The 22,902-nt window shown below is 39.9% G+C and overlaps 1 protein-coding gene across 3 annotated transcripts in view; it reads right to left on the bottom strand.

Annotated features, from left to right (window-relative positions):
• Positions 1-1,997: 1,997 nt before the first annotated feature.
• The window catches only part of trim44 (tripartite motif containing 44), a 43,148-nt gene continuing 22,243 nt past the window's right edge, over positions 1,998-22,902 (bottom strand). For 2 of the 3 annotated variants that reach the window (XM_026176413.1, XM_026176414.1), the window contains exon 6: positions 1,998-3,390. In XM_026176413.1, coding sequence (XP_026032198.1) covers positions 3,306-3,390 — 85 coding nt within the window. In that variant the 3' untranslated portion in view covers positions 1,998-3,305. Of the gene's footprint in view, positions 3,391-5,985; positions 6,098-22,902 lie in introns of those variants that run through there. The other variant, XM_026176415.1, reaches the window with a different exon arrangement.

Raw genomic sequence — 22,902 nt, 5'->3', positions numbered from 1 at the left:
AAATGTGCAAAACAATTTGCAATTTTTGCTACAGAATTAAAAATGTCCTGAAAACTTCAACTGTCAAAGTGGAAAAAAAAATAACCCTAATAACCTAATCAAATTTTTCCACTGCTCTTCATCTCCCTCTCTGTAGGGTGCAGATTGAAAACCCTTATAAGTCGACACAGGTGATGAAAATATTGGCTTTCAAGGTGACACTAGCTTTGATTTTCACCACCACGTCAGGTGTTATAGCAGTCATATCTGGTTGTAGCGAGAGTGCTTAAACCGAAAGCCAACTGATGAAAATGTAAAATAAATAAATCTCAACTAGCAACCTCAGACCGATGCCTGTTTGCTTGTTTGTATTTGTGCAGGTGCGCATGTGTGTGCATGTGTGTGTCTGAAGAGACCAGAGGAAAAGATGAATAAGAGAGTGCATTTACTGTGAGAGAAGCAATACATTCTACTCAAAGATACATGCCAACTGGGCGAGGGTGGAGGTGTGGGTCTCTGCAAACGCACATCCTAACAAATACTTAAAAAAGCACACACATAAATAAACACACAGTGTGCACGTGCAAGATACATTTCAGCGCAGTGTGGAGCCTGTTATTAGAGAAATTTCCTATTTCTCTTGCCGCTATTGCACGCTAATAAACAGAATCATTAGGGCATGTTTTGGTGGGTTGGTGAGTGGCGGAGTTGCTCCATTACTGGGAAACCCACAGACTCTGACTGCCTTTTAAAATGACGGCAGAGAAACAGGCTCCATTAATGGCGGCAATCAAAGCTTCATCCCCACCACTAGCAAGCCTGTCACGTAGCTAATTCAATCTCACAACCCATGAAGCAATTAATTCATGTCAATACAAATACACAAACAGCTTTTTTTCTTCTTGCCCCATAAGAAAAGTGGAGGTCTTAAAACTGAGCTTCTGTTTATTTGCACACCTTTGTGACGGTGTGTGATCATGCTCGGTGAAGTGTACGAGGAAGAGCAGGTGTAATTGGGTGTGGAAAAAAAGAAACCTCGTGGTCTCCCAGCTAAATGAGATCCGACAATCGTTTCCTCTGCATTTTCTCCCCTGACAACGGGCACATTGTCCCCCTCCCCTCCCTTCTCAGGTTTGTCATTATTGCTCCATGACATAAGCAACGCACATGAAGGGATAATAAAACCAGCCTCCATTTGATAACACAGGAGCTTGTATCTGACTATGCCCACGCCTAACTAACTTAAATCAATTTAGCCGCAGACACTAAAACGCTCACAACAAAAGAGAATCTCTAAAGGGGTTTAAGTGCTCTGGGGCTTTGACAGGAGGCAATGGCTTAGTAAATGTTGGAAGATCAAAAGTTAAACCAATTAGAGAATACCAAACTAGATGTTATCATCTAGATAGCAACCAGAGGCTAAATGAGTTTGTCAGAGTCAATGTCTCAGTGTTTTGTTTGAGTCAATATTTCAATTATGCTCTAAGAAAGCATTCTTGGCTTGATGAAGCAGCTCAGGGAGAAACTGGGTGTGAAGTGAAATGCGTCACACGGTGTGTCTGAAAAGTAATGTGAGAAAGGAACACGAGTGACGGAGAGACAAAGCCTTTCAGATTCAGGTTAGGAGTTGATCAAAGTGGGTTCTAGCTCATCTGAGACTATAGGCATGAAGCTAGTGTGCATTTAAATGCATTTGTGGAGAAGCAGAGACCCTAAAGAGCTCTCCTGCTCCATCACCCCCTCTTGTTTCCAAACCTCCCATTCCCAGCACTTTCTGAATGTGTTGCTTCTTTGAATTTTAATGGAAAAAGATTCTCCACTTCCCGATTTCCCTCTTTAGGGCATTTCATCTTGTTTCCTGTCTCTATCTATCAGAAAAAGGAAAAGTCTCACATGCCTGTAAGGTTTTCTGATAATGGTGACTTGGTTGACTGATGATCTTCATATGTTTCTAGAGTTTTGCAAGAGATAAAAACAATTGCTCTTAAAGTGGAGATATGAATGTCATTATCTGCATCCAATCTAAGAAACAAGCAGTTTATTTATAGATTTAAGACAAAAATAGACAAATAAAAACAAGTGAAAACATCAGATAGCCAGACTCCTGTGTGCTGTTATACTAGGAAAAAGAAAAAAAAGCGCTTTCAGTTTTTTAAACAGACTGTTGACAAACCAACATTTCCCTTGGGAAGGTATACGCTCAGTGCATCTTAGTGTAGTGCTACAGTGGTGAAGTCATGTTGTTGTCAAACTTGTCCCACATATTATGGGTGACACAGCTTTCAATTGTGGATTTAAGGCAACAGAATCAATCACATTAAAAACAAACTGCTGATACAGACAGACGCATGGCAGTACATCATAAATGAAAGGTATGGATGAGCAGGTCAAGGTAGGAGGTGCATACACTTGTCTGGAATGTAATCTGTCACTCGGTGCAGATTGGCCAGGAGTAATGAGCCTTTACATTACAGTACATAAAAGGTGATAACTGCTGGAGAGCTGTTTTGCGCAAAATGTGGTTCAATTTTCACCTAACAAAGAGTCAGCAACATTCACCGATCGATAGATGTCAAAATGTCCCCCCACCTTTGATAATAAATCTGACAAGCACATGAGGAAGTGGCACAAATCTACAAGCCTTCTGAGACAGGGTAGGGCAGAGGATGTGGGGAAAAGAGAAGGTGAAAGCAACAGGATGATATAAAGCACATATGACAGTTTCCTTTCCCCCCCCCCTTTTATACAATCAACATAAAACACCCAGAACAATAAATTCTCTTGACAATCTAAGGCATTGTGGCATCTGAGAAATGCTCCCTTTTTATATCCGAGAGTGTCCAGAGGGTTTGTCAAGACAGCAGAGCCAAAATGATATTGCAAATAAATGAAGAGTGAAGTGCACCGTGTCAAAGAATTTCCTATTGCTGACATCAGTTTGGGCTTAACATATGCTTTGCTCGCCTGCCTACCCAGGCTACCGTCTAAGTCAGCCAGGCTCACCAGTAAGCCAAGGATCTGACTGGCTGTGAAAATTGAGCCTGATGGTAATTGATTGCACATAACTTGCGTGCTTCAATTAAAGAAAGTTAGTAGCTAGTGAGGAATTAGAAAAGTTTGAGTAGAAAAGATGTGGCTATCCATATTTGTCACAGTAGCTTTCTTCAAGGTCACTTTACTGCCAGCAGGCACTGAAAGGGGAGGGCGAGGTCCCAGGGAGATGGCTGACAGAGAGAGGGCCAGCCTGACAGCTCAAGCGAGCTGATGGCTGGCTGAAGCAGACAGTGAAGGACAGGTGGACGTAATAAGAGTCTGATCTTCTTGTATCAGGGGGCGTGGTCCATTGATGGTCCAGAATCATTGTCTTCAAAGTCCCGTGGGTTCATGGGCTCTGCTCGTGGCTCAGGCAGCCTAGATGACAGAAAAACACACATGTTATATCATATCCAGTCTTCCAGCTTTTCCTCTCTTTTATCTTTTTCCACAAACATCTGAAAGCTGTCACACAAACAGCACCGTGCCACCCACACAGTTCAACACTCACGCATGTTATGGAAATATAATAAACCTTTTGTGAAATGTAATCAGCTTCAATCAAGCTACGCCTTAAGTAGAAATCATCCATTCTGTCGGTTTTATATCAGCAGCTCTGAGCTGACAGAGACAAAGTGATAGCTAAATTGCAGGGACCTGTTGTAATTTGAGCCTGGCTGATAGATTCAATTTCACTGGAGACAGTCTACACTAATCATATGCTCTAATTGGACAATGTCGAAAGGGTGACGGAGCACTGGTGATGCCAGATAAGCAACTCTCCTGTAACTTCTCTCCCACCCGATCTTTCTCATTATGATTTTCCATCTAAATCTACAGGCCAACATCCATTTTTAAAAGACTACATGTCAGCATCTTTTTCTAAACACACACACATACACACATTTATTCACAGTATGTGGAAGCTATTTAATTCACAGAGATTCAGTGCACTTTAGGGCTATGCCATTTAATCTCGCCGTTCAAATACATCAATTCAAAGCAATCGCTTTCTATGACCTTGGGCAGGTAGTTTGCATTTATATATGTGAATTTACACTCATCTATCAAAGCATGAATACGCAAAGAAGAGCTTAGTTCAAATAAACCTCTGACTTTCTACTTTGCCGGCCACAAACTACAGTAGAAGGACAAATAAACTATTATGGAGGTTTGATTGCCTGCATACTTAAAGATGTACATGAATGCCAGGCTTTTAATGCCTTTTCTTTATCACTCTCAATAGTATGTTGTATTGGTACAGTGCTGCTTTTTTCATATCTTTCAGTTTTTACATTTGGAGGTTTAATGACGAGCAAACAGCAACAGGTACATTTTAATCAATAATTTCTTCCACGCAAATGGTTACAAATGATAGTTAATAAAACAAATGAATATATTCCCAGACAAGCACTCGGTGCAGGAACTAATAATTGGAAAGCTTCTGCACATAGTATCAAAACAGTTATAATGCGAGTAACAGTTGTTTGTAGAACATATTAGTGTGATGTGGGTGCAACACAAGTCATTTTATAAAACATTCTCTCTGATGTCTTGAAATGTATGTAAGTTGATGTATAGGAGATGTGATGGAAAGATTTGTTATAATCAGACTGTTCAACAGTCTTGAGCTATTCTTTGTTATTCTTTATTCAATCATTAGACAATGAAAATGACTGAAAAAGTAGCCAATCTAGTGCTTATACCTGAATATTTTCAGTGGAAATCCTTTTATCTATGCACTAAACTCAAGCGATGAATCTATACATTACAGAAAGCTTAGCAAAGAATCGGTATTAAATTGTACCTTTAGGCACTGTGTCACTAGCAGCCTGTCACAACAACACATAACATGTTCCCATTTCTTTAGTTCAATGTACAAAAAGTACCAACAATAACACAGTTTGACAGCCAACAAGATGATTCCCGAAGAGCTATTAGCAGAAAACTTGTATCTCGACATGATGTTCTTAAATTTTTTTTAGGAAACTCACAAGTGGAGGAGAAAAAAAAAGAGACGGGTCTAAAAAAGGTATCTACAGGAAATGAACAGTATCCAAAAGTCAGTCATTCAGGACCCTTCAGCTGATCCATCTACTGTTTAAAAAAGTCGCATCAGAGATGGTCTCAGCAGAAGGGTAGCTGTCAAGAAGACATTATTAAGGAAGAGAACCAGAAAGAAAAGAATGAAGTATGCCAAACTACAGAAGAACGGACTGAAAATCAGTGGCAGTATGTTTTATGGAGTGATGGAGGACGGAGGGCAGGTCGTCTACTAAACTGAAAGTTGGTGGTTCGACCTCTGGCTGCTCCAGGCTGTATGCCAAATACAAATATCCATGGGCAAGCTACTAACTCCAAGTTGGTATCTAACCCCATGTGTGTGAATATCATGGTTTGGGGCTGCATTTTAGCCAGGGATGTCTTGACAATGTTGATGGAATTATTATACAGAAAAGTACCATCAGATCTTGGGTTTCATTTTTCAGTGTGACAATGACCCCAAACACACGCTTAGTAAAAGCATGTCTGGATAGAAAAACATACAATGGAACACTAGCAGTCATGGATTGGTCTCCCCAGAGCTTGGATCTCACTGACTAATTTAATATATTATTGAAAGACTATTACATCACGTAGTAGTATTCTACCTGTGGGTAGCTACAGTTAGTACTCTATACAACACCCAGCCACAATCTTAAAACACAGAAAACTGAAATAAGCTATTTCAATAAGATATTGACCCAAATGCTATTTTCAGTTCTACTACTACATACTAACCACCGAAACACTGACGCAGTGAATACTAAAGATATTAACACTAAGATGTTTTGACAAGACACAATAACCAGTTTAAAAGTGTCAGGACGATGTAAGATATTACATCGTCCTGACACTTTTAAACTGAAACTTTTCATCTAAGAACAAAAAAGCAGCAAACTAATAAATATATTCTAGACCTTATTTTGTGAATGTTACCTCATTTTTCTGTTATAGATACATTTCCTTCGATCTCTGCTTCCCTGAAGCTTCCTTGCCACCTTTCTTCTTCCATCTTTGTTGTCCATGTCATTTATAGCACAATCTTTGAGGGGGAAAAAAAAATCCCAATTTTTGTTACCAGGAAGCAAAACCTTTCAGAGCACTGCTCCCTGAATATTCCTGTCTGACACACTTTTGTTGGCAGAAACAAAGAACTGATTTCTCTCCCTTTCTGCACCTCCTCGAGGAGCAGATCATCACAATAGAAACTCAAAACAGGGAAGCTGATCAAAGAACACCATGACATGCAAGAATACCTGGTAGTCCCTATGTGTATGACCTGTAATTAGAACCATATTAGCCTTCCAGATCTCAATGAGTTCACACCAATTTAGTTATTGGTCAAACTGTAAAACAACACTATAAACCAAGAAGCTATAATAATCATGCAGAAACACACACACACCTTGGCATCCAGCGCCAACTTACTGACTGCCAAAAGTAATGATATTAGAGTCAACAAGACAAATAGCACAGGGTAAGTTTCTATTTAGTTGTACAATCTCACTTAAGCGTCAAAATAATTAATTCTTCCACAGCTCCGTAAACTCAAATTCTTGGCAAAGTTACCTTTTGTGCTTTTATCCACTAGACCAACTTTACTGAGGATTCAAGCTGTCTACTGCATCACACAGGCTGTTCATTCATTGTCATCTGCATAGCACACAAAAGTCTATATTGAGCTGAGCCCTGAGCTCTCACAAAGCTCTGTCCTGTCTGAGATGGTGTTTGGGGTAAAACGTTGACAGACTTATTTGTGTAAGGCAATTTCATCTTGCATCTCCAGTCAACCAAAACAGTCACCCTGCTCCTCACACACACACAAAGAGAGGCACAAGTGAGGCCTACACTACGGAGGCAAATGAACTATTTATATTCAGATGGTCTTTGCTAAGCTTTAGGACACATGGATGTTATAACTTATTTATTCCACCCAGAGGAAAATGCCATTACTTGAGTGAGAGTGAGGCTGTGAATGGGACATGTAGTGGACAAAAAAAAAAAGACAGTAGAGCTTTCAACATACAGTGGATGGGAGATAAGTTCCCCATAACTCAAAGGCTTTGATTTGTTCTCTTTTTCTGTCTGTTCATCTTCCCTGGCCTAAGTAAAAGATCACTTAGCTGATTGTATATGTGCATGTCTTCTGACGACTTAGTTCTTTCCATCCATGACTTATTCATAAGCCTTAATGCAGTTGATGTTTTATTGATCACGACTGATCATTGCCTCCTTCTCTTTATGTGACCATGGCCAGCGGATAAGAGTAGAGCTGAAGGCTGAGAGGGCTGCTACAGAGCAGGCATGGTCTTCAGTGTAACGTGCTGGCTATGCTTCTGGGTGATGGATGGACAATAAGCATTGTGTATGTGTGTGTGTGTGTGTGTGTGTGCGTGCGTGTGTGTGTGTGTGTGCGTGCGTGCGTGCGTGCGTGTGTGTGTGTGTGTGTGTGTGTGTGCGCGCGTGTGTGTGTGTGTGTGTGTGTGTGTGTGAGGGAGAAAGAGATACGGGTTTAGATAGGATTGATCGAGTAGGAAAAAGCTAATCTTACTAATGTTTCCTCTCTGAGTGACAAAGAAAAGTTTCACCAGTAGAACCAGAGTGACTCCATCGCTCACTAGAGAAAACCTCTGTCTCCCTGTGACAAAAACAGAGGGGGGGGCAAGCATGTGATGATCCCTATACTTTGACTTTTGTCTCTTTTAATCTTTTTTTTTGTTTTGGCCATAGCCTAGGGAGCTCTCTAGTAGATGGAGGAGGGAGGGGTCCTTGCCCTGATTAAGTTTGAATTCCCTGCTCTTGGCAGAGGAGCTGCGAGACTCCTAAGTCATCATCCGGAAAGAGTCCCATCCTGCTGTGGCAGCCTTGCCAGCTTGAGCCAGCCTCATTGCCATATGAATAATCATACTGCAGTAGCTTGGATATGCTGTGTGTGTGTGTGTGTGTGTGTGTGTGTGTGTGTGTGTGTGTGTAAATAGAGAGACAGAAAAGGGAGGAGCTGAAAAGCAAACTGCAGGTCGCTGATAGGGGAGTGAGGTTCTCCTTGATTAAGCAAAGAGGTTGAACAAGAGTAAGGCTATGTACATAGTCCTCATGACAATCATCCGGAGGGGGAAATAACTATTGCAATTTGCATTTCCAAACAGTGGTGATGCCATCTAAGCGTACCCCATCACATAAGATGGCTGAGCCCATTCCTCAAGCCCTGGGGGTCTATGAGGTTTGGTCTAATGAGAGAGGATCCTTAATGGTTATTGATAGAGCCCATGAGGACAGACTCTTACCCTTACTCTCCAGTCAAGCAGTGCACTCTGCTACTATTTAATGAAGTAAAATTCGCTGCTTCTGAAGGATGATTTAACACTAAAAACAGATTTCTGACAAGAGATGACGAGCGAAAGGAGAGCAGAACATTAAGGAAATAACGAAGGAAGATGGTGAAAAAAATGTAAATGGCAACGTATAATGTAAAAAAGTAAAGACAGACTCGAGTATTATGAGTAATCTACCATCTACGCACTATTGCTTGATCTAATAGTCCTAGAGAGGCTTACATCCTTCTCTCTCTTTTGCCATCAAGTCATCAACATCCATCTTCTCTCCGTGGATTTATGTTCTTTCCTTTCATCTGACAACCTTGTCTACGGATGAGTAATTTAGAAATGGCCCATGCACACACACCTTTCATTAAAAGCACCCCTGTGATCTTCCCAGCACTTTGCACTGTGATGATCCTGTTAGCTAGAATTTGAGATATGAATGTATTCTAATGAGGAGAAATGTAAGGGCAAGTCAGAGGAGGGAAAAGGAGTGACACGGAAAGGTGAAGGAAGACCATTCGGTCGAGCTTCGGAACGCTAAATATCAGAGAACAAAGAAAGGAGAGCCAGAGTGATGGAAGAAAAGCGATATTATCTTGATTTAAATGTGTGCTGCTGAGACAAGAGGAAGGAAGTGGTAATAAATAAGAGTGAAAGGTATGGATAACAGATTTTAAAGCGTTTCTTTTAAAGTTCCACTAGTCCACATTCTTCAGGTTATTTACTACACACGAAACGGCAACAGCTTTTGGCAGGCTATAATACAAGCTCAAAAGGCAGTGCATTTAAAAAAGGAATATAATAAGCACAGCAGACATGTTAAGGAAAAAAAGAGTACCTGAAGATAAGCTAAAACTGTTTCAAGGTGAAAAAAAATCTGTTTAACCTAAGGAAATCCGAAGTGCTACATTCAACATAATGCATTCTTTGAGTGCAGTATCCAATATTTCTAAGTCAATAAATGATACCATACTTTATTAAAAATGTCTTTTTCTATTAAAAAAATAAGATGTTCCATTGATGGCCATCACATCTATTCAAATAAGATACAGTGAAGGGTGTTAGAGCTGTTTCCTTTAATAAATTTAAGAGAACAGCGATGTATCGAGGGGCTTAAGAACACGGACAACAGTATCCATATAAATTACATCTGCATAGTCAAGCACTCATAGGAATGTTGCCAAGAACAAGGACACAAGCTATAGAAAGAAGCTTGCGTAGGGAAAAAGCATGCCCATAATTAAGTAAGTCTATTGATCTTAGTCCCCTAAAATTTGCTGGATTAATTTCGCAATCAGCAGAACAAAATAAGTGTGAGCATTTCTAAATGCCCTGACACAGTTGTTAAGGTCCTGGCGGCAATCCATTCAGGTGCTATTTTCCCCTATCCTTAACATCTGAGACATTTCTTGTAATATCCTTTGTACTGTCCTCTGTAATATCCTTAAGGAACAACAACAAACTGTTTTGTTGGCTGTGTAATGAAATGTTTAGTTTGTCTCGAAGGTGTAAAATTAGAACATGATCACTTAAGATTAAGGCAAGCACCACTGACAGAAATTTATGTGGTTTATTCTTTAAGATTAAATCTAGATGCGTTGATGTTTCTTGATTTTTGGCATGTGGCTAATTAGGAGTTGAATTTAATTTAATTCAATACACTAATTCTTTTTTTTAAGGAATTTCTTTTCCAGATAAATGCTTGTGAGAATGGCATCTATCTAGGAGCAGATGCATCCTAAAATGCCTTGAGGAGCAGACCTCCTGGGCTGGATGAATCAGTGAAGCCAGCGAAATTCAAATCCCTGATGCTGAGGAAAGGAAAGATCACTTGAAAGGTCACAGAGAAATTATCCATGCACTAAAAAAACAAAAACAAATAAAGAGGTGATTGCTGCACCTTGAGAGACCTGGCATCAAATCAAAGGCAGGCTTGCTGGTTTGAACAAGTCATGCTTACAAAATAAGTTTCTTCCCTGAACATACCAACATTACAGGCCCTATTATCTGCAGCCTTTCCTAAGCAGTTTTTTTTAATCTTCTGAACAACAAATGAAGCTCCCTCGCACACAGCCTGAAAAATTCAGGATTCTTTATTCAGCTCGGAGGCACTGGGTCATGAGTAAGACATGGTGTTCTGGTGGAAGTGAAAAGGCTGGCCCAGATAGCAGCACTAAACCTTTATATATAGGATACAGAGTAAGGGTGAAAAAAAAGGAGGATGTGGTGGGAGCATGAGATTAAGACGAAGAAGTCAGCTTGTTTGGAACTGTGCACTACAAAGCATGTCCGACTTCTACTAGGTGAAGATGGATTCAAGGACCCAAGAACAGATCCTCGAGACCCTCACCCAGAGGAGTTGCAGCTCAACTACGAGCAGTTCCCAAAAACCATAGTGCAACTGCAGAGGCAGTACAACTAAAAACACCTCTATATAGTGAAGAAGAAACAACTGCTAAGGGAAAGGAAATACTAGTATCAGTTGCCCAGATCTCTCTGGTCTGATGGCAATGGCACAAGATGGAAATTCAAACTGGGGAAACAACCAAAACATCTCTGATGGTATGCCCAGTAATATCGCAAATATAGATTCTACCGGCTAAAAGGCACAGTTGCATTTTCCCCTCACTCTTCTATCACTTTCTATGCCTTCATTGATTAGTTTCAAAGTGTGACTGCATCTGCTTCTTTTGACAACAAATGATTTTTCTATATTCTGACCTTCAGACAAAATCTGTCCAATTTGGCCAAGTAGACTGAGGAGAAAAGCTAACTATTTTCTGCACTGAGAGCTCTAAAAATTCAGAACAACGCACCCCAACATCAGGCTATACAGGTCAGTAAAGTACTTACCTTTATCTACTGTTTAACAATTCATTTTATGTGCATATTTTTGGCCACCTTTTTATGTCTCCAATATTGTTCTTTCTGCAGTTTCGTTTTATTTGTAATTCAAAACACCTACAATATTACAAGGTTTTTGTCTGTTATGGCAGAAAAATAAAACCTCCGAGTGTGAGAACAGTAATCGAGAGGCTGCTGTTTGAGCAAAGGTGTGACATGCAGTGCAGGCATTAGAGGTGGATATCAGAATCGATGAGTCACAGCTGGAAATTCATCTGTTTTTAAACCACTGACTGATGCACTGCATTTCATATTCGAAAAAGCATAAATACACTTTGCAATTGTATTATTTGAGAGTCACTTTAACATAATGACACGCAAATAGGTGGCATGCTGGGTGGGTCTGGATGGTTTCATTTATTTTGGCATAAAATATTCCATTTTGCTTTATATTTCCTAATTCACTGAGGATTTAAGCACAACAACAACGAGACGGGTTCCCAGAGAAAAACATTAGTAGCCATATCGAAATCAGTAACACATTATGATACTCTACAAAAAAATTCATGATGTTAGAGTCTTGCCTTGACACAAATAAAATAACCACAACACTGTTATTCCTCCTTGAGATGGGAGATCATCTACAAGGCTGTTAAAACTCCCCGGGCAGTTTAATGACAAATCCGTACATAGCGACCCCGCCTGCATGTGTGCACTAACCCTTGTCGAACAATGCTTGTAGAAATTTCGGCTTTGTTTACATCGTGATTTATTGAGCTGAAAAGATTCTTTACCCCAGGAAATATAACTGGTACCATCACAATATTTAGACTGCAGCAGACTGCAAAACTGTAAGAAAATACTGTTATACAATTATTTAATTTTTAAACGGCTCCAATCCAAGAAATGGATTCATAATCTTCTATCCAATCAGTTATGAATTAAGCACACAAACCTTTTTCTAATTAAATTTTATTTTGAGATAAAAGTCTTTAAATATTCATATTTAAACTCTGGTGATCACTGGAAGAGAGTGAAACAAACTTGTAGACCAAAGAGAAAACCGACTAATATGATGCAAACTGTGAAAAGACTGACTAATTGCTATAAACAATGACAGTCTGCCTCTTTCAGAGTCACTGGTCTATTCATACTGTTCGCTGGGACTGTCTGTCCCCAATAAACATTGCAGCACCCTGTGGTGTCTTCATGCTGCTCCAAAGACTTAATCAGTTCGCAAAGGAAGTCAAGAGACAAGGCACAATAACAGGCAATGAATCATGGTACAGGGGACAGGGAGCTAGGGGCTGTTTAAAATGACCCTCTGTGAGCACCACAGCTTATTCATCAGAACAAAACGGGAGCAGCGAGGATAAAATCCATCTCATCATCCACCAGATGTATCGCCTTAAGTAGAACCCGTTCAAACTCATGTTCATGCATGCGATTATTTTTTTAAATATACATCAGGAAGTGTGCTGCTTACTACTCCAACCAAGGAGTGCGTGCAAGCAACCGACCGCATGATGCATGTGTTGCCAAGGATGCTTTCTCCTGTGTAGAGAGTGCACGAAGCGAGACAGAAAAGGTGGGTGAAGCAGAATAAAATGGTGTGCTGACGCCTAGCCAATCAGAACAATCACACAGGTCTGTCTGTGCTGCAGCATGTATAAGAAGTTGGATGAACACCATTATCCCATAAACTAAATTCTTGATCATTTCGACACAGCTACCTGCTGTTAATCATACAGAGGAATTAATGCAGAGCCATTCAGATAAGAGCATTAAACCACTGTAGAGCCTCTATCTTACATTGGCTCACTTTGTAAGTTTGAAATTTCTGTGGCCACGGGGGCAATTGAGAAATTAATCGAGGAGAACTGCAGCAATCCAATCCCGTAGCCCACAAACATAAAACTGTTGATTAGTGTTAATGGTGAATTAAAACTGCTTCAACAAGAAGAGAAGCATCTTGTCACTTGCTAGGTAAATAGCTGTGTGCAGACAAGGGATACTTTCTTAAAAGCTCTTCTACACCATGGGGTTTTTAATCTGTCAACAATTACCTTGAATAGCACACCCCTATAGGCTTGTATGCCTCATCCATCGCTCCCTGCTTTTTCCTTTCAATTTTCTACAACCATTATACCCTTGGTCACAAATTAAATGGCAATGAATGGCATTAAAAAGATCCCTTAGAGGAGCGCAAAAGTAGATAACAGAATCACCGTAATGGTTCTCCAATGTCTAACAAAGGGAGCGGTATACGAGGACAACTGTACTGGATGTGGGTTGATCTTGAGGACATTATACTTTGCCATTTTCTACACTTCTACATTATTACAAATATGCCGGTATTCATTTTTATAACACCAAAAAACTAGGTTCCATTTCTAAACTGTAAGGGTACTTATCATAAATTGCTCACTGTGATCTAACCTACAGTCTTGTGATAAAATGCAAACACTGCTGTTTGCTGTTTCACTGTGAAAGAAACAATCCTGCAAGAGCACCACTGCACTGGCAGCATGGCTCTGGACTAACTGATGGGCGAGCCTAACAGTTGTGCAACTTCTGGAATCAACATGTATGCAAATTTTAAATGCAGACTTTGGTTTAAATCGAAATTCCAGTAGTACCTTTGAAGTTTGAATCTAAAGCTCACAAGAGTGAAAATAGGAGAGAAAAACACACTGAAGAGATAAACTTTTATCTGTTTCTCAAGAAGGCAGCATCACCTTACAGGTAATGAATAGTGACAGGTTACAATATACATACTCTCCTTTTTACTTAAAACTTCTTGCATTTCTTCTCCCTAGTGCTTCTGACTCCAGCATAGCTGTTATGTTTCCTGGTCCAATCTCTGTCCTTTATTATATCCTATGTCAGATTCCACCCTGTGTTCCTGACTGCAAAGGAACTACAGTAAGATTGAGCCAGGGTTTCTGAAGGGAGGTCTTGGTTGCCTCATTTATACAGTCTGTTATATGACCAGTGAGCTGGCTCTGTCCCAGAGGCAGACAGCCATTATGAAGACTGACTAGTCAAAGCAGCGCCCACACATTTGGCAGGCTGGCACGGCTGCCCTCTGTTGCCTCTTTTTAAACAACCCCATTCTTTAACAGCAGAATGTTGACGCCTCCTTAATAAGTGGAGAGCTCAGGTGCCCCAATGAGCTATCCTGGAATCTGGAGAGATTTTGAAAATTAAATCCTCTTTACACTAGATTTGCAGCAATCATAGTGGCTGCAATCTCTTCCTTCATATACGAAATGATGTCATGGACACAAATGGACAGAAAAAGCAATGGAGAAAAAAAAAATTGTGTGTCTATGAGACCGAGATACATGGCCAGAGTTGGAGAACAGACTGGCTATTAGGCAGAGCCTTCTGTCGCTTCAAAACTCCCCCTCCCCTGCATCCAAGCCCTCACTGTGAAGGACACCCAGACAGACAGCCCAGAAAACCTGGGCTTCAGACTGTCACAACGCTCATCTTGCCAGATAAAAGTCTCATATGCCTCATGCGGCCCTCCCCGCTTTTTTTTTCCTCCACTGAATGTTAAACACACTGTGGAATTAAAGGACTTCCTCAGAGTGCAGCAAGAAGATCTTTCGCTTGCAACAAACAAAAAGATTAACAGTTGTGATCTCTACCACATAACTGACTTTAAAGCTCAAATTTCAAATGCAAACCTGGTGCAACGATGCCTAAGATTAACATCGAGCTTTAAAGATGGTGCTTAACAAATTAAGACTAGCCTGGACACAATTCTTTTGTTTTTACTCCTGCAACACGGTTAGATGCAGAAATTCCACACAGTGAAATACAAAGTGTTGGGGCTTAAAGTCTCCCCAGTGTCCCCTGACTTATAAAAACTTTATGTGTACTAATGCATCCTGTAAAACATCAGTCATAAAATTCTGCCTTTTGAAGGTCACATGCTGTTATTGCATACTTCATCATCAGTAAACGGGAAGCAATTTCCTTTTTTATTTAACTTTATTTATTTATTTGTTTTTGAAAGCTAGACCTTTATCTGTAATCACAGGTGAATAAAAATGTTAATGTCTGCTTTACATGCACAACTCTCTATATGATAAACAACATTCATAAAAAAAAACCCTGCGTGTTAATTACCTACAAAAAAGCAGTTATGAACAAATCGTTTGAAGGGGAAATGAGGATGGGCAAATGGGGCTGACTTCAGAAAAAGCTATTAATTTTTCGTTCACATCCCTCCCCTCAGAGAATAATGCTGGATTAAGGTGATTTTGTAAAGTGCATGCTAAATCTCCCATTAGAATCCTGAGGTAGTTAAATCCAAAGCATCTCCTCATTCCTCTCTACCCAATACTATAAATCTACATGGTGACAGGGCTTGTCGTGAGGCTGCTGAATTAAACATGCCAACTGTCGCACACTCCTACTTCCTCTCACTGCCAGAATAACTGATCAGAGGGGTAAAGTGGGGACTGGAAGAGGCACAGTGCCTTGTGTGTGATGTGACATTGTTTCCTATGTCCAAATGTGGAAGGGAGATGTTTTCCAGAAGTGTGAGAGTATGGGTTACTGCACTTTCTGCGATGACAGTTCATACCTAGAGCCAGCGTTTGATAAGCCACTGATTCATAGCCCCTTGGCTGAGCCTGCTGCTGTTGCCCTGCTACATCTTCACCAAGCTGAAATCAGACCTGTAATTTCACCCGAAGAGTAACGCGATGTGATACGCATGTGTACATGTGTTTCTGATTAAAGTGGACATGGGTCAGACAGCACGAGGAAGGCTTCTGTGCGTGAAAGAAACCATCTCTTCACTCTGTGAAGAGATGGTTTCACAGAGTGAAGAGATGGTTTCCTCATTCTTTTCGTCTCTTCCCTAATTACCTCATCCATGTGAGTGTGTGTGTGTGTCTGAGTGTTGTTTGTGTGGCTTCTAGAATGAATAATGAATGTTTATACAGAGTGTGACACCTTTTGAGAGATTTTACTGTGTGTGCATGAGCACTGCATGCACAAAAGGGTGCATGGCCAAGTCTTATCAGATCCAATATGACAATCTGCCTTGTGGACAGAACCCTCAAACAGGGACTGTGTGTGTGTGTGTGTGTGTGTGTGTGTGTGTGTGTGTGTGTGTGTGTGTGTGTGTGCATGAGAGAATAAGAAAATAGATTACAAAGAGCCTATTTTTCCTATTTGTAAATGGGAAAAGTTTTTTGACAAGAACAAGACAGGAGAAGAGGAACTCTAATTGCCTAATCCATTTCCTGTACAGTATGTCAATTCTGCCTTCCCAAGGCCAAATCATTTTATTTTCTTGAGCAAACAAAACTCCCAAGCACTACTAGACTGAATATGCTACATGCCCAATCCACTAATTATTATCTGGCTGGTCAATTTTTCAGTCTCACTGACATTTCCAAAACCCTTATAGTCCAGAGGGGTATACTATAAAGTGAGATTAATGGCTTAGCGAGCCGTGTCGATCTTAAAGTTTTCTGAGATTTCTGTGTCACAAAAGTGGCTCTCTTTTTACCTGGCTAAATCACTGCAGTAACTTATACTGAACACATAACCTGTTCGGGTTATGTGTTCAGAGTTTTGATTTAAAATTGACTGGGAGTGACAGCTTTTACTGATTCTTTTATTTACAGCATAGATGGATCAATAAATGTTTAAAGTGTGTTATAGATTCTCTGCTGGGGAACAGATTTTATATGTCTAAGTTGTTAAGCAATGACTACCTAAAACCACAGTGCAAACTGTGCATCGCACTGTCATGGGAATGTTCGTGTTTGGTGATGCAGAAAATACATAAATGTTGTTATAATTGATTCTAATCTGCCGTTAAGCCACTTTTGCACTGCTGGAATTGCAGAACAGAATTCACACCAAGAATATCTGTTCAATCAATACAATCAATTTCACTGTCATTTTCCAACAAACTAAAGTGATTTTCACATCTCTTTTATAAGAGTATGGGAGAGCCACCTTTGATTTAATTCCATTTTATTTATATAGCACATATAGCACAAGACAACAACAGTTGCCTTTTATATTGTAAGGTGAAGCCCCTACAATAAATACAAAGAAAACAGAAAAAAAGAACAACAATCAGATGACCCTCTATGAGCAACCGCTTTGGCAACAGTGGAAAGGAAAAAAAACCCCAAAACTCCCTTTTAACACGAAGAAACCTGCAGCAGAACCAGGCTCAGGAAGGGGTGGCCCTGCCCTGACTGGTTGGGGGGTGAGTGGAGGAAAATAGAACAAAGTTGTGTTGTGGAAGAGACACAGAGATGGCTCTAGTAAAGGGATTGATTTTAAAGTTTCTGAGCTTCACGTTAGAAATACTCATCAGTACCCACAGCGCTTGCATTGTTAAAATAATTAACTTGAATTAAAATGTTTATTTTAACACTCTTTGTGGTTACTTGTAACAATCTTGCATTATTGTATTTATTTTTATGTTTCATGATTTGTAGTGATTTTTAATCCCTATTTTATCATCATTATCTGATAACATCTGTGGTTTTAGTAGGCGGGACTCGCAGGAACCATTTTGAGTGGAAGAGTCATAAGAGACTGAAGCTGGAGTTTTACATTTTGTCAAGCCAGCTAATGCAAAGAAAGCCTGGATGTACTGAATTTTGTATTTTTGTATTCTACCTTACAATAATTTTTATATTGTAAGGTAATAATACATAAAGAGAAAAACCCAACAATCATTTGAGCAAGCGCTTTGGCGACAGTAGGAAGGAAAAACTCCCTTTTAACAGGAAGAAACCTCCAGGCTCAGGGAGGGGCGGGGCCATCTGCTGTGACCAGTTGGGGTGATATTAATGTGTAGCCAATCGTCTGCCCATCAGCTGGGACTACTTTTTTCCCCCCTTTGTAAAATTCCCAGTCACTACAGAAATAAACATAATGATTTTAGTGATTCCAATAACTTTTATGTTGTCCACAGTAAAGTAATGCCATTTACTGTTCCCATATGGCAAATGCTAATTAATGAGGTAATCGCGCATTGTGTGACATGTTTATTAAATACACTGCAGTGAAAATTGGGACGTTCACACAAGCGCACTTAGTGTTTAGGTTATACCTAAGCCTTATTATTGATTTAGACTTGTGTAGTGAATCTCCAGGAGCCTATGACATACAGTAACTTGTGCAAGTGGCTGATGCTGTTGCCAGCATGTGTGGTGCATTATCTGTTAATTACTGTGTCTCAGACATAAAACACATAAAATGGTGGGACTTTGCTCCTTCCTCAATCCCCACCCTTTGTTGTGCTCCTTTTTTTCTTTATAGGTACTTCTTTGTACTTTCTCTCACTCTATTCTGGTAATTTCATTAATGTCCTTCCAGGAATTTGGCAACATCTGTGAGTCCTTATATTGAGGCTATCACAGTTGATGTGCGCTGTATAAATGTGACATGTATTTACATTTCTAGTGAGCTGCACATTAGAGCAGGGCGATATGACCAAAAATATTTATCACGATATACATTTGAAAATTTGCGATAATGATATAACTGACGATATAATTGACACTAGATAAAATACTTTACATCCCCCCATCAATGTATTTTCACTTAAACAAGCAGCTGTTTTTTATGTGCATTAAAGTTATATAAAAATATAACAGTGGAAATGCAAATTCCTTGCTGACAGTTTAACCAAAAGGCATTTCCAGCTGAAATTGGCCGACATATCCTCAGCATAACCATGTATAATATCCACAAAACTTAAAAAGAGGTTATACACACACAATACGGTAATATGTTGAAGCACAGTACGTATCACTCCGCGAGGCGCCTGCCTACGATATAGCCGTAATGCTCCAACAATCCATCAAGCGGTGCGGCTTTGTAGCTCAGCAAAGTCGCACTAAAACATTTGACAGATTTTCGAGCGCCGTGTACAACATAAAATTGTTTCGAGGTCAGTAAACACAACCAGAATTCATACATAAGGCACACGGGATTATAAGGGGCACTGTCGATTTTCAGAAAAATTAAAGGATTGATTTTAAGTGTGCCGTATTTTACAAACAACACGGTAATAACAACGGCCCGCTAGCATGCTCTACCAAAAATAGTGCTTTGTTGTGTATCTGACGGACGAAAGCTAAACCAGTTCCACACCACTGAAGTTGCAGCATTTTTACAAACCAATTCTGGTTCATCCGTTTCATTTAACGATCCGCTTTCGCTCTTCTCATTCTGCGTCGCCGCCATGTGCGTATGTAAACATAGGCACTGCGCATGCGCGTTTTACCCATATTCTATCGCGATATGTCATTTTCCTATCGTTGCCCAAAATTACACCAGTATTACCGTGAACGGTATGATATAGCCCAGACCTACTGCACATCATGTTATGGTGTAGGTTACAATGTAGGGTTTCAAATGTGCATGTGGTTATGACCTATGGTTTAACCGGCGGTCGGTGTACCTAATGCGTTTCTGTTTTTTTGCTAGTTGAAAATTTAAAATCCCTTTCAAGTTTGCCTTCTAGGTTCTAGGTTCTTTATTATTTGTTTTATTATTACGTTCTACACTGGTCTCTCATTTATTGCGGGAGTTATGTTCCAAAAGTAACAAGCGATAGGTGAAATCCGCAAAGTAGCCAACTTCATTTTTTTTTTTACAATTATTATAGATGTTTTAAAGCTGTAAAACCCCTCACTACACACTTTATACACTTTTCTCACACTTGTAAATTTAAAAAGCTTTACGCATTCTGTATTGGACAGGAGACACGGCACGAGATTGACAGACAATGGTCTACAGCCAATCAGGATGCAGAACACGATGCGCTGTTAAAAAACAAACAAACTAAAAAAAAACAGCATGCAAAATGGCACAAAAAAATAATTAAATCTGCGAAACAGTGAGGCCGCAAAAAGTGAACCTGCTTTTTGTTTATAGCGAGGGACCACTGTACTGTAAAGCATGAGCTTAAAAAAAAACCCCTATAACATCTACCAGACAATAAAATATTCCTCAACAACAACAAAATCCAAAACAGAAGGTTATTTCTATACCACTGCGGCATGTTATGGACGAACAAGGAGAATATGCAGATGTTCATCGTTAATCACCTTCATTACTTCTTTGTTGTTTTTGCTTTCTCCTATTCAAATAATTACATGCATGCAGAGATACACACCAAGATTCACACTCTGCAGAATAGACAGACAATCACTCAAGTATCTAGTTTCATGGGAGAAAGTAAGCTGCCATTAACACAATTGGATTTCTTTCTTTTTTAAAAAAAATATTTCTGATACCAATTCCTCATGGTCTTTCCCCGAGTTTGTGTGGCATCTATGACAATGTGGTTATCAGACAAAATAGCTAGATGTCTCGACGAGTAATTTAATGAGAGGATGCGGTGGGAGGGAGCAGGCTATGAAAAAGGGGAAAGCAGCATATAGAAACACTGTTCTGTACTCACCAGTGTGTGAATGTGTGTGTGAATGGGTGGATGACAGGTTGTGTAAATCGCTTTGGGGTCCTTAGGGACTAGAAAAGCGCTATACAAATACAGGCCATTTACCATTTTACCATTACTCCTAAATAATGAAGTACATAATAACACATCAACACACTTTATGACATGACATAAAGATGACATGTCCTGGCTCAATTTACAGCCACAGCAACTGTAAAGGAAGGTGAGACCTGAAGAAACTGAAAGTGGTTCCTTAGTGTAAGTGACTCATTTTGATCTTCAGTACAGAGCTACAGTAGGTAGTGCAAGGTTATCAGGAAGGGTAGTTGGTGAAGCAGATACGACAAAATATGGTCCACTGGAAGAGATAAAAATGCTTTGTGCTACGAAGGTCAGTGAAGTTTACTGAACTAACCTACTGTTGCAGACTTGTGCAACAGAGCCTTCTGAAATATGATTTGCCATGCTTTCTTTCATTTTTCCCACCTTTTCCTTCTCTAGAACCAACCTGCTCAGTAGTCTTACAGTAATTCTGCCGTTTTCAACGCCCTCTTTTTCCTTTTTCCTCTTCAGTAGTCGCTCCACATCTTCCCTGATAGAGTGGAAATAGATCTCTACAGACTTCACCTTCTGCTCATCTCATCTCTGCCTGGTTACACACTACCACAGCTAAATTTCATTTGCACAATGTACCAATACAAACCGTATTTTACAATTGGCTTATAATACAGCTTTGGTCAATGCACGTGTTTTTCTATTAGACATATTAGACTGATGTTAACTTTCAAATTTCATAAAGATGCTCTGCAGAACAACACTAGCCTTTTTTAAACAAAAAACTTTTATTATTTTAGAAAAATTGCAAAGGTTCCCACACCATTTCTTTCTGTTAAATCCAATCTTTTATACTTCAAGGCAAAGTTTAACAGATATGAATATTTAAACAGTTCAGTGGTGCTCCTTAAATTGCTAAATATCTCTTTCTTACAGTTACCCAATGTTAGCAAATCAAAACTGACAACCGTTCCTTTTCTCAAACCAGTATGCTGATGAGGATCTTTTAAGAAAAGCAGATGCACACAGAGCAGTCAGAACAATATCAAATTACAAACACACCTTGGCACACACAGAACAAAGGGGAGAGTGGAAGATGGATGTATTTTACATACATGGATTAAGAATATTTTATTCATGGACACTTCAGGCTCAGTATCAACACAAACAGAGCAATAATCCGACATTAACCCTGGACAAATCCTAAGCACTTAATGCAGACTCTTTGCTCTCTGTGTGTTGTCTGTGAGCCCAGAGCGCTCTGTAGAGCACTCGTGTATATCTACACAGCAGATCAATACTAGAAGTACCCCTAAACACGCTGTGCTTCTGGTCCTTACAGGGCTATAGGCAGTGAAAAACTACAAATATCCAGCAGAAGTGCCCTAGAGTTGTGGTGAAATTCCTGAGGTAAGATCAGACTTATCTGGTGACTTATCAGGCCCATGGCAGTCAAGTCAAATATCAAAAGAAGGATTTTCTGTTGGAAAATACTTTCAGCGCTGTCATGTCTGTTTTCGCAAAAATACATTCCTACCTGTCTGGACTATTTCGCTTTTTTGACAGGTGGTGTACAGTCATGATTCTTGTGACTCTAACAGATGATTCAATTAGACAGTTTCTATTTCCCTACTTGATCCGGAACCACCATATTGTAATGTGTGTCCACAGGCAAAAGCAAACTACATGGGCATCATCAGAGGTGTTTTTCCTCTAGGTATATCAACTAATTTTATATAAAAGAAAAATGATTCAGGAAAAACAAAGAGTCATTAGCTCCCATAACAGACTAACCTGTAACAGATGTACACACATGCACACATACACCTCTCTCCCTTTGCTTCCCAAAAACTGTTGGATGTGAGTCATGCTATGCTGACAGTATTCATGTGCCCACACACTCAAACACAAATGAATGACATCTTAAAAATTGGAGGAAAATTGTGCCTGTGGCATGAATTATGCATGCTTATAGTCTCTTATCATCTAAATGCATGTCTATCCATTTGTCAGGAAGGTTTGTGTGTGCTTTGCATTCATTGGGGGCCTCAGATCCACCCCTGTGGAATGGTGATGGCCTAAAGACAGACTGAAAGAGGACAAGAAGGCAGAGAGAAAGCAAGGCAGATGCAGAGAAAGAGCAAGAGGGAGAAGGGATCTGGTGAA

Source organism: Astatotilapia calliptera, chromosome 7 (genome assembly GCF_900246225.1).
Source record: "Astatotilapia calliptera chromosome 7, fAstCal1.2, whole genome shotgun sequence".
Taxonomy (NCBI): Eukaryota; Metazoa; Chordata; class Actinopteri; order Cichliformes; family Cichlidae; genus Astatotilapia; species Astatotilapia calliptera.
The sequence above is the reverse complement of the archived record's forward strand: the minus strand, read 5'-3'. Positions and strand labels throughout refer to the sequence as shown.